The following is a 15,766-nucleotide window of genomic DNA, read 5'->3' on the forward strand; positions in this document are numbered from 1 at the left end:
CCCCCCCCCCCTTGCCTCTGATCCCTCCAAGCTCTGGGAGGGAATGTGGCCCCCGCCAAGCTGAAAAAGCTTCCTCACTCAATCCCATGACCATCCTATTCCATGCTGAGCTCCACCCCACAAACTGACAGGAATGGTGAAATGAATGACTCACCGTAAACAGCAAGGTTAAATTTGTGTTCTTTAAACTGCTCTGCGTTAAACCAAACACGTGCTCTATAAATTCCAGCATCCTCTTTCTCCAGAAAACTGATATTCAGCATGGTCCTATTAACCAACGCCAGCCGATCTCTAGACAGGTGTGTGCCATTTAAATCCCCACAAAATATGGTTTCATTGTGGTGTTCAGTCCAGTCACTGAGATTTGCCCCCATCCTCAACAGGTTCTCAGCAGTCTTCTCCTCCAGTTGCTTAGACCTGCTGCTGATATCTGACTGCTCCAGTTTCCCACCTTTGACCACACCAAGGGGACAGGGCTTTCCATTTGTGGGGTGAAAGAAGTCCCATTCGATTTTCTCTACTGCTGCTGCAGAGGATAGCTTTAAGGGAATGTAGACTGATCTATTCAGGACTCCGTTCACCTGATGGGGCGAATTCTCAGCTGCTTGCCTTAAAGTGCCTTTAAGGGAGTAAGAAAATATTAGTTATTTATTGAATTCATACCACACCTTTCCTCCTAAAGAAGCCCAGAGCAGCAGACCTATCTGCAACCCAACAATTTAAAGGAGGTAAAGGTAAAGGGACCTCTAGCCATTAGGTCCAGTCATAGCCGACTCTCGAGTTGCGGCGCTCATCTCGCTTCAGTGGCCAAGGGAGCCAGCATACAGCTTCCGGGTCACGTGGCCAGCAGGACTAAGCCACTTCTGGCAAACCAGAGCAGTGCACAGAAACGCCATTTACCTTCCTGCCGGAGCGGTACCTCTTTATCTATTTGCACTTTGAGGTGCTTTCGAACTGCTAGGTTGGCAGGAGCTGGGACCGAGCAACGGGAGCTCACCCGGTCACGGGGATTCGAATCACTGACCTTCTGATTTGCAAGTCCTAGGCTCTGTGGTTTAACCCACAGCGCCACCCACATCCCTTTAAAGGGGGTAGGGCACTCTTAAAAATAAATAAATACATGAGCCCATCTATACCATACATTCAATCCTTGGAGCCGATTAGTTTAAATGGACATGTTTCCCCCCTGCCAAAGAATTCTGGGAACTATAGCTCATTAAGGGTGCTAAGAGTTGTTAAGGAGTCTCCCAACCATTCTCTTCATAAAGTTGCAATTCCCAGAGGGTCTAGCAGTCAGTAACTCTTCCCGGTGCAAATTTCAAAGGACAAATTTCAGTTTCTGTATCATTTCAGAAAGTGCGATTTCGAAAGATTCAGCTTAAATGCAGACTGAATGGACTGTCTCCTTCTCCACCTACATGCCAGCACTGAAGGACTTACCAAAGACAGAGAAGGTCAGTAGGCTGGAGGTAAGAAGAATCAGGATGCTTCTGTGAGCAACCTTCATGTTCGATCCTCTCTGGGTATGCAGTGAGCCTTTGGTGCCGTGTATGCCATAGAGTGCATAGAGGGGCAGAGTTGGACCTCCCCAATTGAAGCCCACTGCTTGGGCTCTGATATCTGGTGGAAGCAACACTGGAGACTTGCTGGTATTGCCACCAAGAGTTTTATGCAGGAATAAGAAACTCTGCACTAGGCACACATCAGCTTCACGATGCGTTCAAACATGGAAGCAGCTATCAAGCCCTTGAAGAGAAACCTGAAGATCGTTTTTTGAGGCTGAGGACAACTTAAATACAAATGGTGTGGCGTATTTTCTCTTCTGCAGAATTCCTTGACAGCAATATGAAACTTATGAGTCAGCGGTAAACAATCCTGAATCCCTAATCAGGATCATCATCCCAGGAACACCATTGGTTTTTAGACCTGCTCCCTCTATTTTTAGCGATGTTGCATATCATTTTTCCTGTTTCACTCACTGGCATTGATACTTACCTCTGTTGAAACCGGGGTGCTGTTTCCATTATTCTGTGCTTGATGTTTCATTGTATGGAAGTTTCCCCCAGAGGAAGCAGCAGAGGTCAGTAGGCTAAGGGTGAGAAGGTTGCAGAGGCTTCTGTCAGTGCCATTCCTGGTTGCTTCTTGCCAGGTATGCAATGAGCCTTGGCTGTGCCTGGTACAAAATGAGAATTGTTAGGTTAGTGGGGGACCAAAAGGGTCATCCAGTCCCACCCACAGCAATCCAGGAATCCATGGCAGATGACCATTCAGCCTCTGCTTGAAAACCCCCAATGAAGGAAGCAGTCCACAGAATGGGTAGGGGGCAGGAGTTGTCTCTCTCTCTCTCTCTCTCTCTCTCTCTCTCTCTCTCTCTCTCTCTCTCCCTCCCTCCCTTTTGGGGCTGCTCTTTGCAGGCAACAAGACGGAAGAGGTTCTGGAGATGTCACCTACAGGGTTCTGCTGTCATTTTGAGGCATGGGAAGATACACCTCAGCTTCAGCATGTTAGTCGTCAAGTATTAGGCGTCTGGGAATCCGACCCCCCCCCCCCCCGCGGCAGACGGCCAGGAATAAATAGACAAGAAAAGCTCTTACCAAAGTATTTTATTCAATATTCACAGAGAGAGGCTTACTCCAGCCTCTTGGAGTAATGGCATTGCTCAGAGTAATCTCCTCCCCACCTTTCCTTCTCAATCGTCAACAGCACCCCCCCCCTTACAGTGGCTGCTTAAGACCACTTGTCTCTTAGCTCTTTGCTCTCCTACTTTCAATGCTCACCGGGTTCTGGGAGAAGGGGGGTCTGGAATGCTTTCTAGTGTCAACGTGTCAGCCAGCTGCTCCAGCACTGCTTCCTGCCCACCTCTTCTCCCATTATTTCCCAGCTTTGCCCCTCATCTATCTCTGAGCCGTGATCTTCTGCAAACCACTGTTTTAAATCTATACAGTGATACCTCAGTTTAAGAACAGTCCTGTTTACGAACGATTCGGTTTACGAACTCTGCAAAACCCAAAGTAGTGTCCCAGTTTGTGAACTTTACCTCGTTCTAAGAACGGAATCTGAACAGTGGAAGGGCACCAGCGGTGGGGGGGCTCATTAGGGAAAGCGCACCTTGATTTAAGAACGGTCTCGGTTTAAGAACGGACTTCCGGAACAGATTAAGTTTGTAAACCAAGGTACCACTGTACTGTCTTCCTCTTCTCTGGAAGTTTCAGTAGGAGGGACAGGACGGTCTCCACCATTCCTCCTCAGTCCATTCCCCTGACATCAGGCCACTGAAGAGGAATGTGGGGTGATTTTGGGGTTGCAAGAACCATATGACCTATTTCCTCTTCCATGCAATCACATGACAGTGATTCCAAACTGTGAGTCAGAGATCAGCAGTGTGTAACCCTCAGTCAGCCTCTCTATCCCATCAACAGAATGAATATTTAGATGTGCACCCTCTGTTTTTTATTTTAAGAAATGCTGTGCCTCTTTCTGCCCTGTTTTCCTCTCTGTTGTTCGTACTTTTTAGAGCCCATTTTCCCACGGTGATAAAAACAGAAGACAAAGAAGATTGAACAAAAGTATTAAGTGCACTTGACTGAGGATGCATCCTCATTGACCGCATGAGGGCACTCCTACACTACAATGGGTAGAGAAAATACAGCAAGTCAAACAAAAAAATTTTGGGGAGGCGGGTGGAACTGAGGATGACATGAAGAAATAGACCCAGTAATTAGGAGAGACTGTGCTTCCTAAAAACTCTCTCTCTGTCTGTCTCTGTAGTCCCTGAGCTAAGGAGGTAAAAACTAGGCTACTCTACAAGGGTAAAATTCACATTTTGTGCCCTCCCCATTTTCCCCTCTGCCCCACAGTGGAGTGAGTGGGAGGCCGGAGTTGGTTCACCTTGCTTGCAGCCCAGCCCTTTTGGCTCAGCTCAGACGGAACAGATTCTCGTAATGTCATGAAGCGGTACCTGCTAATATTTCAGGGCATAAGAAGGCTTATGGGACCTTAAGCGGCCCACAACCCTCGTACCTATGGGACCACCTCTCCTGGTATGCCCCGCGGAGGAACTTCAGAGATTCAAAACAGAGTCAGAGATCAGCAGCTTTTAACCCTTAGTTAGCCTCCCTATCCCATAAACAGAATGGTCTCTCTATTTTGTGTGCGATGTTCTGGCACTGATATGGATTTCTCTTGAAACTGGGGTGTTGTTTCTTTTTTGTGGTCACTCCTCCTACAAATAAATGGATTTTTAAAAAAAATCTGGAAGCCCCCTCCATGAAAGGAAATACTCTGAGCGGCTTTTATGAATGTTGTCAGTCAAGGAATGGAGCAGGCCCTGTGTTTTCCACGCCCTCTCACCTCACAGCTGCTCTACACTTCCCCAGGTACTTTCACCCCCATGTCCATCACAGAAGACATCTCCAGACCATACTAAAAATCTTCTTCCAGTGGAAGTTGACGCCAGGTGGGAGATAGAGTTCCAACTTTTTAGTGATTAGCTATTGATAAGTTACTTTACGAAAAGTCTCTCTGCCTTTGTGATGTGATGGAGGTCAGGATGGCGGAGAAATGTAGTTCAATTTGCCTTTGGAATTCACACTTCCTGAAACAGCAGATGAACCGAAACAGGTGCCCTTAGAAACCCACGCTTCTTTGAATTTTGTGAGGTAGTTCCCCAAGCAACAGAAGTGTGCACACAGCAGAAACAGCACACCAAAGGTAGGGTGTGAAATCAGTAATAATACAGTGGTGCCTCGCAAGACGAAATTAATTCGTTCTGCGAGTTTTTTCGTCTTGCGAATTTTTCGTCTTGCGAAGCATGGTTTCCCATAGGAATGCATTGAACAGTTTTAAGAAAAAGGACGTTTTCATTTTTCGTCTTGCAAAGCAAGCCCATAGGGAAATTCGTCTTGCGAAGCAACTCAAAAAACGAAAAACTCTTTCGTCTTGTGAGTTTTTCGTCTTGCGAGGCATTCATCTTGCAAGGTACCACTGTATAATATTATTTCTTTTAATACCCCGCCCATCTGGCTGAGTTTCCCCAGCCACTCTGCGTGGCTTCCAATCAAGTGTTAAAAACAATACAGCATTAAATATTTAAAAACTTCCCCAAACAGGGCTGCCTTCAGATGTCTTTTAAAGAGAAGGTTGCAGATAGGTAGCCGTGTTGGTCTGCCATAGTCAAAATAAAAAAATTCCTTCCAGTAGCACCTTAAAGACCAACTAAGTTAGTTCTTGGTATGAGCTTTCGTGTGCATGCACACTGAAGAAGTGTGGTATGAGCTTTTCGTGTGCATGGTATCTGAAGAAGTGTGCATGCACACGAAAGCTCATACCAAGAACTAACTTAGTTGGTCTTTAAGGTGCTACTGGAAGGAATTTTTTTATTTTAAAGAGAAGATAGCTGCTTATTTCCTTGACATCTGATGGGAGGGCATTCCATAGGGTGGGCGCCACCACCAAGAAGGCCCTCTGTCTGGTTCCCTGTAACCTCACTTCTCACAGGGAGGGAACTGCCAGAAGACCCTCAGAACTGGACCTCAGTGCAGAATGATGGGGGTGGAGACGCTCCTTCAGGTATACAGGACCGAGGCCTGTATACCTGTGTATACAGTGCCCTTCAGCTGCCTGCAACCCTAGCATCTGATATTAGATGATGGAAGAGATGGGTACAGTTTGCTACAGGTTGTGTTGGACAGCCCAGAATGATTCATTGGCTGTATGGGGCAGGGCATCAGTTGTAGTTCAGAATATGTGAAAGGCATCAAGTTAGCAAAGGCTTGTAGGAATAATAAGGGGATGCGGGTGGCGCTGTGGTCTAAACCACAGAGCCTAGGGCTTGCTGATCAGAAGGTTGGCAGTTCGAATCCCCGTGACGGTCCCTGCTCCTGCCAACCTAGCAGTTCAAAAGCAAGTCAAAGTGCAAGTAGATAAATAGGTACCGCTCTGATGGGAAGGTAAAGGACATTTCCATATGCTGCTCTGGTTTCACCCAAAGCAGCTTAGTCATGCTGGTCACATGACCCGGAAAAACTGTCTGTGGTCAAACACCAGCTCCCTCGGCCAATAAAGCGAGATGACCGCCGCAACCCCAGAGTCATCTGCGATTGGACTTAACAGTCAGGGGTCCTTTACCTTTATTTTTTTGTAGGAATAATAGGCATACCATAAGTAGAAAAAAATACTTTATTCATTTCAAAATCTTATATACCACTTAACACCACAGTCCCTGTGCAGTGTAGAAGAAGGTTCCAAAAGATACAATAGAAATAAATATCAATTTGAGATGAAAATAATATTGGAAATGCTGCTGAAATGCTAAGGTCTTCACGAAGGAAGGTGAAATTCAGCAGAGAGGAAGGGAGCAGCTCTGATCTCAGCCAGAATTGAGTTCTGAAGAGCCAGGCTCACAATACTGAAGGTACAGTTTCTGGCGGATATGAGCTGAGGAGCACTAACGAAGTCTACACCTGAAGGTCACAGTGATCCAGCAGGGAAATAAGGGATCAGATGGCCCTTGAGGAATCCTGGGTCCATGTTGTATAAGGCCTTATAAATTGATACAAGAACCTTGAAGATTTTGTTGATGCAGCCTAGAATAGCATTCACTTTTTTGCTGCTGCATCACACTGTTGACTCATGTGAAGCTTGTGGTTCACCAAGACCCCTAGATCCTTTTCACATGTATAACTGGCAAGCCAGGTACCCCAATCTTCTATTTGTCCAGCTGGGTCTTCCTGCATAATAATAATAATAAATAATAATAATAATAATAATAATAATAATAATAATAATAATAATAATTTATTTATACCCCGCCCATCTGGCTAGGTTTCCCCAGCCACTCCAGGTGGCTTCCAACAGAACACTAAAATACAATAGCCTATTAAACATTAAAAGCTTCCCTAAACAGGGCTGCCTTCAGATGTCTTCTAAAAGTCTGGTAGTTGTTTTTCTCTTTGATATCTGATGGGAGGGCGTTCCACAGGGCAGGTGCCACCACCGAGAAGGCCCTCTGCCTGGTTCCCTGTAACTTGGCTTCTCGCAATGAGGGAACCGCCAGAAGGCCCTCGGCACTGGACCTCAGTGTCAAGGCTGAACAATGGGGTGGAGATGCTCCTTCAGGTATACTGGACCGAGGCCATTTAGGGCTTTCAAGGTCAGCACCAACACTTTGAATTGTGCTCGGAAACATACTGGGAGCCAATCTAGGTCTTTCAAGACCGGTGTTATGTGGTCTCAGTGGCCGCCCCCGGTCACCAGTCTAGCTGCCGCATTCTGGATTAGTTGTAGTTTCCGGGTTAGTTTCAAAGGTAGCCCCAAATAGAGCACATTGCAGTAGTCCAAGCGAGAGATAACTAACTTTATAGCCTTCCATTAGTCCCACTTGAAATTCATTTTGTTAGTCTGAATCCAGTTTTCCAATTTGTTAAGGTCATATTGAATCCCAATTCTGTCTTCTGCAGCATTAGTTACCCCTCCCGGTATGGTGCCATCTGCAAATTTGACGAACAGCCCATCAATTATTTTGTCCAAGTCATTTATGAACAACAATGGGCTTGGAACATAACACAGCACCCCACATTTCACTTTTCCCCCAGGATGGCGAGGAACCATTAGTGAGCACCCTTTAGGTGCATTTGAGGACTAAGGTTATGTTTTGATAATAGCTTGTCCCCATCAACAGTCTATCCACAGCCATTTTCACCAGCTGGAGCTTCCAGACCAGACCCAAAGGTCTATTTCTTTCCCATCCCTGGACTGAAGACAGATGGGAGAACCTGGCCACAGTGATGCTTTGTTTTTCAGTTGGTTCTCAGGGAATGAGAGAAATGTCTCTCTCTCTTTGCTTCTCTGCCTGGTCCAAGACCTTTCAGTGCCAGCATTTTCAAGGGCTGGGGGGAGGTAGCACCCCCAACCCTTCTGGCAGCAGGTAGAGTTCAATAAGGTCCTCAGCTCTAGTTCCAAGTGAGCTACCTCCCTCCACAGATGTCTGGGAGAGGACTGCCAGAAGGAAAAATATATTCATAGGGTGGTGGTGGTGGAATCGCTGACCATGCCTCTCTGTTCCAGTGATCCTGTAGGGGCTGAGAGAAAAAGAAGCAGCTGGACAATATGATAGGGTAAAGTTCATATTTAAGGCATTTTATCTTTCCCAGATATTGTTTGAGATTATAATTTGTACCCTGCTCATCTCACTGGGTTGCCCCAGCCACCCTGGGCAGCTTCCAACATATATAAAAACATAATACCGTATTTTTCGCCCTTTAGAGCGCACTGGCCCATAGGACGCACCTCGTTTTTTTGGGGGGGGGGGAATGAATAAAAAAAATCCCCCCCAGCCGCGGGGCTGGGACGGGGGAAGCCCAAGCTTCCCCAGCCCCCAGAACAGGCTGCTATTCGCAAGCCTTGCGAGCCCGGCGGCAACTCCCCCCGGGTGCGCAAGGCTTGCGGACACCTGCCCAAAGCACAGGGCGTCCTCCGGAGGGCGCCCCCTGCTTCGGGCTGCAGGCTGCTGCCCGCAAGCCTTGCGGGAACTCCCGCCAGGCTTGCAAGGCTTGCGGATAGCTTCCTGAAGCCTGGAGAGCGAGAGGGGTCAGTGCGCACCGACGCCTCTCGCTCTCCAGGCTTCAGCGAAAGCCTACATTCACCCCATAGGACACACACACATTTCACCTTCATTTTTGGAGGGGAAAAAGTGCTTCCTATAGGGCGAAAAATACTGTAAAACATTACACATTAAAAACTTTACCTAAAAGAGTTGCCTTCAGATGTCTTCTAACAGTCAGGTAGTTGTTTATTTCCTTGACATCTGGTGGGAGGGCGTTCCACAGGGCGGGTGCCACCACCGAGAAGGCCCTTTGCCTGGTTCCCTGTAGCTTTGCTTCTTGCAGTGAGGGAACCACCAGAAGGCCCTCGGAGTTGGACCTTAGTGTCCAGGCTGAACGATGGGGGTGGAGACACTCCTTCAGGTCTACTGGACCAAGGCCATTTAGGGCTTTCAAGGTCAGCACCAACACTTTGAATTGTGCTCAGAAATGTACTGGGAACCAATGTCGGTCTTTCAGGACTGGTGTCATGTGGTCTCAGCGGCCACTCCCAGTCACCAGTCTAGCTGCCACATTCTGAATCAATTGTAGTTTCTGGGTCACCTTCAAAGGTAGCCCCATGTAGATTGGTGAGTTTGTTGTGGGGAGGGAAGGAGGTGAAGCTGAGGCAAATTACTGCCACCAGTTTGCAATCTGTTTGCAATCATAGTAGTTGCAATGATTGTGCTATTGGCACTAAATGGTTTCAAAAAATTAAATGTTCTCATTGTCATTATCTAGCAGGCATTCCTTATTTCCTTGGCATGCTCATCCTATCTGGACATCGTCATAGCTCCGGGGCTCATCAGTGATTTCTGGGGTGCAGAACTCACCACAGGGAGGCTCATCATTGGGTTCTCAGGTGGAGGAAAGCTGAGCACCTCCTCTGGCATCGTGGAGGCAGTATCTACAAAGGGTAACAATAGGCGCATTATTTAGTTTGCGGCAGTGATGATTCTCTGCCTCTCAGGAGACATGAGAGAAAGGTGGAGGCATATTTGCACAGGGTCCTCAAACCCAAGTGAGGTGGGAAGAAGACTAATGCAAATGGTTTTTACCTTTTATCTTCTTTTTGTATCTTTCTATCATAATTACAATTAGGGCAAGCACCAAAGCACATAGAAGGATGCCCAGAAGAATCCATAGGAATGTCCAGAAGGATTGTGGTAAATGATATGTAGGTGGTCCACTTTCTTGTCCAGTGTCACCTGCAATGAGCAGTAAGAGTCTCTTGGAGAACACTGTAATAAGGTAAAGGTAAAGGTACCCCTGCCCGTTAGGGCCAGTCGTGACCGACTCTAGGGTTGCGCGCTCATCTCGCTCAAGAGGCCAGGAGCCAGCGCTGTCCGCAGACACTTCCAGGTCACGTGGCCAGCGTGACGAAGCTGCTCTGGCGAGCCAGCACAAGTGCTGCACACGGAAACGCCATTTACCTTCCCACTATAAAGCGGTACCTATTTATCTACTTGCACTTAGGGGTGCTTTCGAACTGCTAGGTTGGCAGGAGCTGGGACCGAACGATGGGAGCTCACCCCGTTGCGGGGATTTGAACCACCGACCTTACGATCAGCAAGTCCTAGGCACTGAGGTTTTACCCACAGCGCCACCTGCAACCCTAACACTGTAATAACAACTGCCAAAATGACACCTCCCACACAGGACTGAGAGCAACAGAATAGGTAAGAAAGAATAAGTCAATCTTCCAATTAGTTTCGTTTGTATTGACTTAATTTGGCTTTCCTGGATTACTCTGGCTCAGAATCTTGGTCTGGCACTTGGGGTTGATTTTCGTTATTTGTTTTCTTCTCTTATGTAATTGCCATTGTTAGCATTATCGTTATTATTCTATTTACCTGCAGGTTTCTATTTTTAAAAAATAATTTTTATTAAATTTCCATTTAACAAACCAATCATATCACATTAGTTATTCCAAATTATACCAATACATATCATAAACTCCATATATTTTGCCAAATTTTAAATTTTTGTTGGGGGTACCCATGTTTTGAGTTCAGTAAGGGTCCGATCATCTCATATTTCTGCTGCTTTAATATTCACAAGTCCCATCTTCCCATCTCCTTGTTGTTATTATTTTTCTTCTTAATAACCTCCGAGTTGTTTCCACAGGCGAGTTGAAACTAGCATTATTTATGTTTCTGTGTGAACTTTGTAATGCTCCCCCGTAATTACCTGCAGGTTTCTAAACCAATTCAGTGGAGTTCAATAAAACAAAACAAGACAGAATATAAAAAAAACAAAAAGATCACAGACTTGGCAAACTGAAGGTGATGAAACAGTTTCTACAACTGTACAATTATTCTTCCAAAAATTGACTGGGTTACACTGCTGTAGCCAGTGAGGTTAAAGGGAAAAGTACTTAGAAGCAAAATAACATAAGACCCAGGCTGCTTCCGAATCATGCACAGAGCTGTTTCCTTGAAGGCTACACCTCAAGACCCATTCTTTTTAGCTAACCAGGAGAAGGGGGTAGTGGTTAGTTTGAGCTGCTTGGTTTTAAGGGAGAGCAATGGTGGATTGAATTTTCTGCTGCTTGACTGAAAGTGCCTTTGGGGAGAGAAACAGGGATGCAAATGTTTGTTGATTGATTGATATTATATTCCCCCCTCCCCCATCCTGAAGGAGCTCAGAGTGGCAAACCTATTCAGGAAGGAAAAAGAGGGAAACATTCTGAAAAGAGGGGGGAAACATTCTGAAAACACTTGCATGCACTATTTAAATTATGCATTTAAAACAATCATCACATTACTATATAGAGTCATTGATCCCCTTCCCCGAAAAATAGTGGCAGCTGTATTTTTTTAAGGGAATTAAGAGTGTTGTTAGGAGACACACCCACATGCATTTCCCTCACAGAGCTTCAATTCCTGGAGTGGTTTACCAACCAGTCTCTCTTCCCAGTATGGATTTTGAAGGATAACTCAGTTACAGTTCTCATATTGTTTCAGAAAGTGTGAATTTGGTCGATTCATCTTCAAATGCAAACTGAATGGAATTTCTCCCTCCCTCCCTGCTAGCTTTGTACGGCTTACCAGAGGCATAGAAGATCAATTGGCTGAAGGCAAGAAGGATCTGGAAGCTTCTGTGAGTGACTGGCATGGTTGTTTGTCTCTGGGAATGAAGTAAGCCTTGGCTGCGTCCAACAGCGTTGGGTCACCAAACTTGCAGTCCACCCTGTAGGCAGCAGCACAGGAGAGATGTTGACGATCTCACCAAGAGTTTCCTGCCATTATTTATAAGCATAAGAAACCCTACACTAGACCTTCTCGGCTTCAAAGATCTGGTTGACAGAGAAACATCTGTCAAGCTGCTGAAGAGAAATGTGAAGCAGATTTTTGCAGGCAGAGGACGTCTTAAATATGAATGACCTCTTTCCTCTTCCATGGAATCCTGACAGCAGTTTGAAACTATGATTCAGAGGTAACTAATTGTAGGGATGGAAAGGTCACCTAGTCCAACTTCCTGCTATGCAGAAATTGAAGTTAAGGAACAGATGGCCACCCAACCTCTGTTTAAAAACCTCTAGTCCACCACCTCCATGGAAGTCCATAGAGTAGGTGGAAGACAGTGCTGCCTCACTCTACTTGCAGCTGGATCTCTAGAGCTTTTTTAAATCTAGCTACTTATGAAACATATCTAGAAAATCATTTTCTTGGATCTGGTCCATGACCATCCACTCAAGGGCCTTGCCCAAGAAGGGGAGATGGGCAACTAGGTGGTAGTTACTTAGATTTCAAGGTGTGAGGAACCCGACAGGACACACCCCGTCTTCATTGCCCTAGCTGTCAATGCACCAAAAAGAAATTTTTGGGTGCCAGGAAGGTGATAGAAATGAACCACATGACGTCTTTACTCTTCCATGGAATCACTTGGCAGCGATTCTGAACTGTGAGTCAGAGATCAGCAGCATTTAACCCCAGTCAGTCTCGCTATCCCATAAAAAGATCTCCTTCCTCCATTTTTTGTGATGCTGTATATCTTTCTGTCCTGTTTTCCTCTTTGGCATTGATACTTATTTCTCTTTTAAAATCTGGAAGCCTGCTCTCCGGAAGGAAACTGACTCAGCAGCTTTTATAACTGCTGTCAATCAAGGAATGAAACAGTCCTCATGGTTTTCCAGGACATTCTTAGAAATCCAATTTAGATGAAAAGATCTTTCTGACAGTATGAGGCGTTTGAGAGTGAGCGGTGGCCTCAGAAGAGGGTGGACGCACCACTGAAGAATCTAAGCAGAGGCTCCATGGCCCACCTGTCAGGGATGTTGTGACTGTTGATTTTCTGCATCAACAGGGGTTGGACTAAGGAAGGGGTCACCAACATGCGCCTCTGGGTGCATGTTGCCAGCTAGCCAGCCATGCCTTCCTTTAGGATACACAATTCCATACCCTCTTACAGGTCCTGCAGAAGGAGATCAAGTCCTGCAGGGCCCTAGTCTCGTGGGACAGAGCATTCCACCAGGTTGGAGCCATCACTGAAAAAGCCCTGGTGGAGGATACACACACATCAATAAATAAATTTTAGAAAGGGGCAAGATTAGACATGGATGCACAAAGGTTTTAATTGGGGGGGGGGAATCAAGATTCCTTGTGTTCCACTTCACTTTTCTTCCAGCCAAGGGCAGCTCTGCCCCCTTGCCTGCCCCTCAGAGCTGGTACGTCATGTGGGGCTGGGCCTTGGCATCATAACTGCGCATCAAAATGCATTTATGACAAAATATAACACACAAAGATCCATTTTTTTTAGATGTTGAGGGAAGTTTTTAAATGTTTAATGCTGTATTGTGTTTTAATATTCAGTTGGGAGCCGCCCAGAGTAGCTGGGGAAACCCAGCCAGGTGGGTGGGGTATACGTAATAAAATATTATTATTATTATTATTATTATTATTATTTAGGAAAAACTACATCCCCAAAACTTGCATATGAGGAGAGAGCCACCCGAAAAGGCTGCTGAATTTCCACGAAGATTAAATTGTTGTAATTTTTTCACAGGTTGCTATGGAAAAGTGGAGAATTGAATTTAATATCAAGAAAAAGAAAGAAAAAAAATGTAGTGGACAGGTTTACGTGTCCCTAGTGGGGACTGAATCTTTTACTTTTCTCCATAGAAACTACTATTTGAGCAGCAGGAAAAAAAGAGTCGCACCACCATTATCTCTCGTGAATCACCTTTCCTTGCTTTCCAGGGTAAAAACAGAACCCAGCTGCTTGATGACATGCCCACTCTCGGGGCTGCTTTTCCTCATGAAACAAAACAAGTCATTATGTTCTTTCTCTCCACCCTCTTTTATCTTTTTTGAAGCCAAGCTTTGTTCGCTTCCTCCTCCACCACCCAACACGAAAATAGAAGACGCTTCGACACTTCTGAACAGCAGCGCATGTCCCTTCGCCAACCCCAAGTCTAGGGCACACAAGACCTCCATTTGGGCAGGTTGAGAAGCGAGGACAGTGAAGTGGGCAGGCTGCTCTGGGGAGAAGAGCCATAGCTCAGTGGGAGAGACAATGTGGCGCAGTGGTTACAGTGCCAGACTAGGAGCCAGGGGAGACCAGGGTTCGAATCCCCACTCAGCCATGAAGCTCACCGGGAGTGACCTTGGGGGCCAGTCGCTGTCGTTCAGTCTAACAACCTCACAGGGTTGTTGTGTGGTAAAATATGGATGGTGACAACCATGTACATCACTGTGAGCTCCTTGGAGGAAAAGGTGTGATAAAAATGCAACAAATAAATAAGTAATCAGCTTTACATGCAGAAGGTCCCTCATTTCTTAAGGCAAAATAAAAAAAGTCTCTTGGTTCCATTGACTTACTGCCTTGTTAGATCCTTATTTCATATACTATATCTATCATCTATCTAGTATCTGTCTGTCTGTCTGTCTGTGTATCTCTATCATCTATCTATCTATCTATCTATCTATCTATCTATCTATCTATCTATCTATCTATCTATCATCTATCATCTATCTATCATCTATCTATCATCATCTACCTACCTATATCTATCTATCTATCATCTATCTGTCTATCTATCATCTATATCTATCTATCTAATCTATCTATCTATCTATCTATCTATCTATCTATCTATCTATCTATCATCTATCTATCTATCTATCTAGCTATCTATCTAGCTAGCTATCATCTATCTATCTTTCTATCTATCTATCTATCTATCTATCTATCTATCTATCTATCATCTATCTATCTACCTATATCTATCTATCTATATCTATCTATCTATCTATCTATCTATATCTATCTATCTATCATCTATCATCTAGATGATAGTGTGGTGTAGTGGTTAAGAGAGGTAGTCACGTAATCTGGGAAACCGGGTTCGCGTCTGCGCTCCTCCACATGCAGCTGCTGGGTGACCTTGGGCCAGTCACACTTCTGTGAAGTCTCTCAGCCCCACTCACCTCACAGAGTGTTTGTTGTGGGGGAGGAAGGGAAAGGAGAATGTTAGCCGCTTTGAGACTCCTGAAGGGGAGTGAAAGGCGGGATATCAAATCCAAACTCTTCTTCTTCTTCTTCTTCTTCTTCTGTCTATCTATCTATATCTATCTATCTAATCTATCTATCTATATCTATCTATCTCTAATTATCTATTATCTATCATCATCTATCTATCTCTATCATCTATCTATCTATCTATCTATCTATCTATCTATCTATCTATCTATCTATCATCTATCCTTTTTTAAGAAATAAGGTGGGATATGAATGGGAAAAAAGAAAAAGGAATCAGCTTTACATGCAGAAGGTTCTGGGTTCAGTCCCCAACATCTGCAGTTCAGGACAGGAAAATCCATCAATTTCCATTCCTCTCAGTTCTCATCCCCTACCCAACCTAAAATTCCATTCTCTGCATTTCCACATCTGTTTACAAATCTCTTTAAGTCTTCATGGAAATCCACCACCATATTGCCACAAATTTCTCCAAATAGACAGATGCTTATATGCATCTTCCCCTAATATAACACACTTTGGTGCTAATAGAATGCACACGGTGTCTCAGTTTATGCAAATCACTTAGCTGGAGGAAGTGCTTTGCAAAATTCAGAGAGGTGTGAATTTCGGAGGCTGGGCCCCCTGTGCTGCTCAGGGCTCACTGCGAGGTCCCCCTCCTTATACTGTGCTTAAAATTAGAACACAATAGCATCCTCCCTGCTGGG

General features: G+C 45.2%; 1 protein-coding gene and 1 long non-coding RNA gene across 2 annotated transcripts in view; both read right to left on the reverse strand.

The window, feature by feature from the left end:
- LOC310694273 (uncharacterized protein) overlaps positions 1-15,766 on the reverse strand; it is an 82,566-nt gene that overhangs the window by 27,673 nt on the left and 39,127 nt on the right. Inside the window, exon 2 of the mRNA XM_083477369.1 lies at positions 11,630-11,771. Coding sequence (XP_083333495.1) covers positions 11,630-11,696 — 67 coding nt within the window. The 5' untranslated portion in view covers positions 11,697-11,771. The remainder of the gene's footprint in view (positions 1-11,629; positions 11,772-15,766) is intronic.
- Positions 7,660-9,823, reverse strand: LOC310694446. Its single transcript, XR_014519711.1, has 3 exons — positions 9,638-9,823; positions 9,413-9,486; positions 7,660-8,078 (listed from the first exon to the last, which is right to left on the reverse strand). It is a non-coding gene; the product is annotated as an uncharacterized lncRNA (long non-coding RNA).

This window comes from Podarcis liolepis (genome assembly GCF_965112155.1).
Source record: "Podarcis liolepis genome assembly, chromosome: 15".
Taxonomy (NCBI): domain Eukaryota; kingdom Metazoa; phylum Chordata; class Lepidosauria; order Squamata; family Lacertidae; genus Podarcis; species Podarcis liolepis.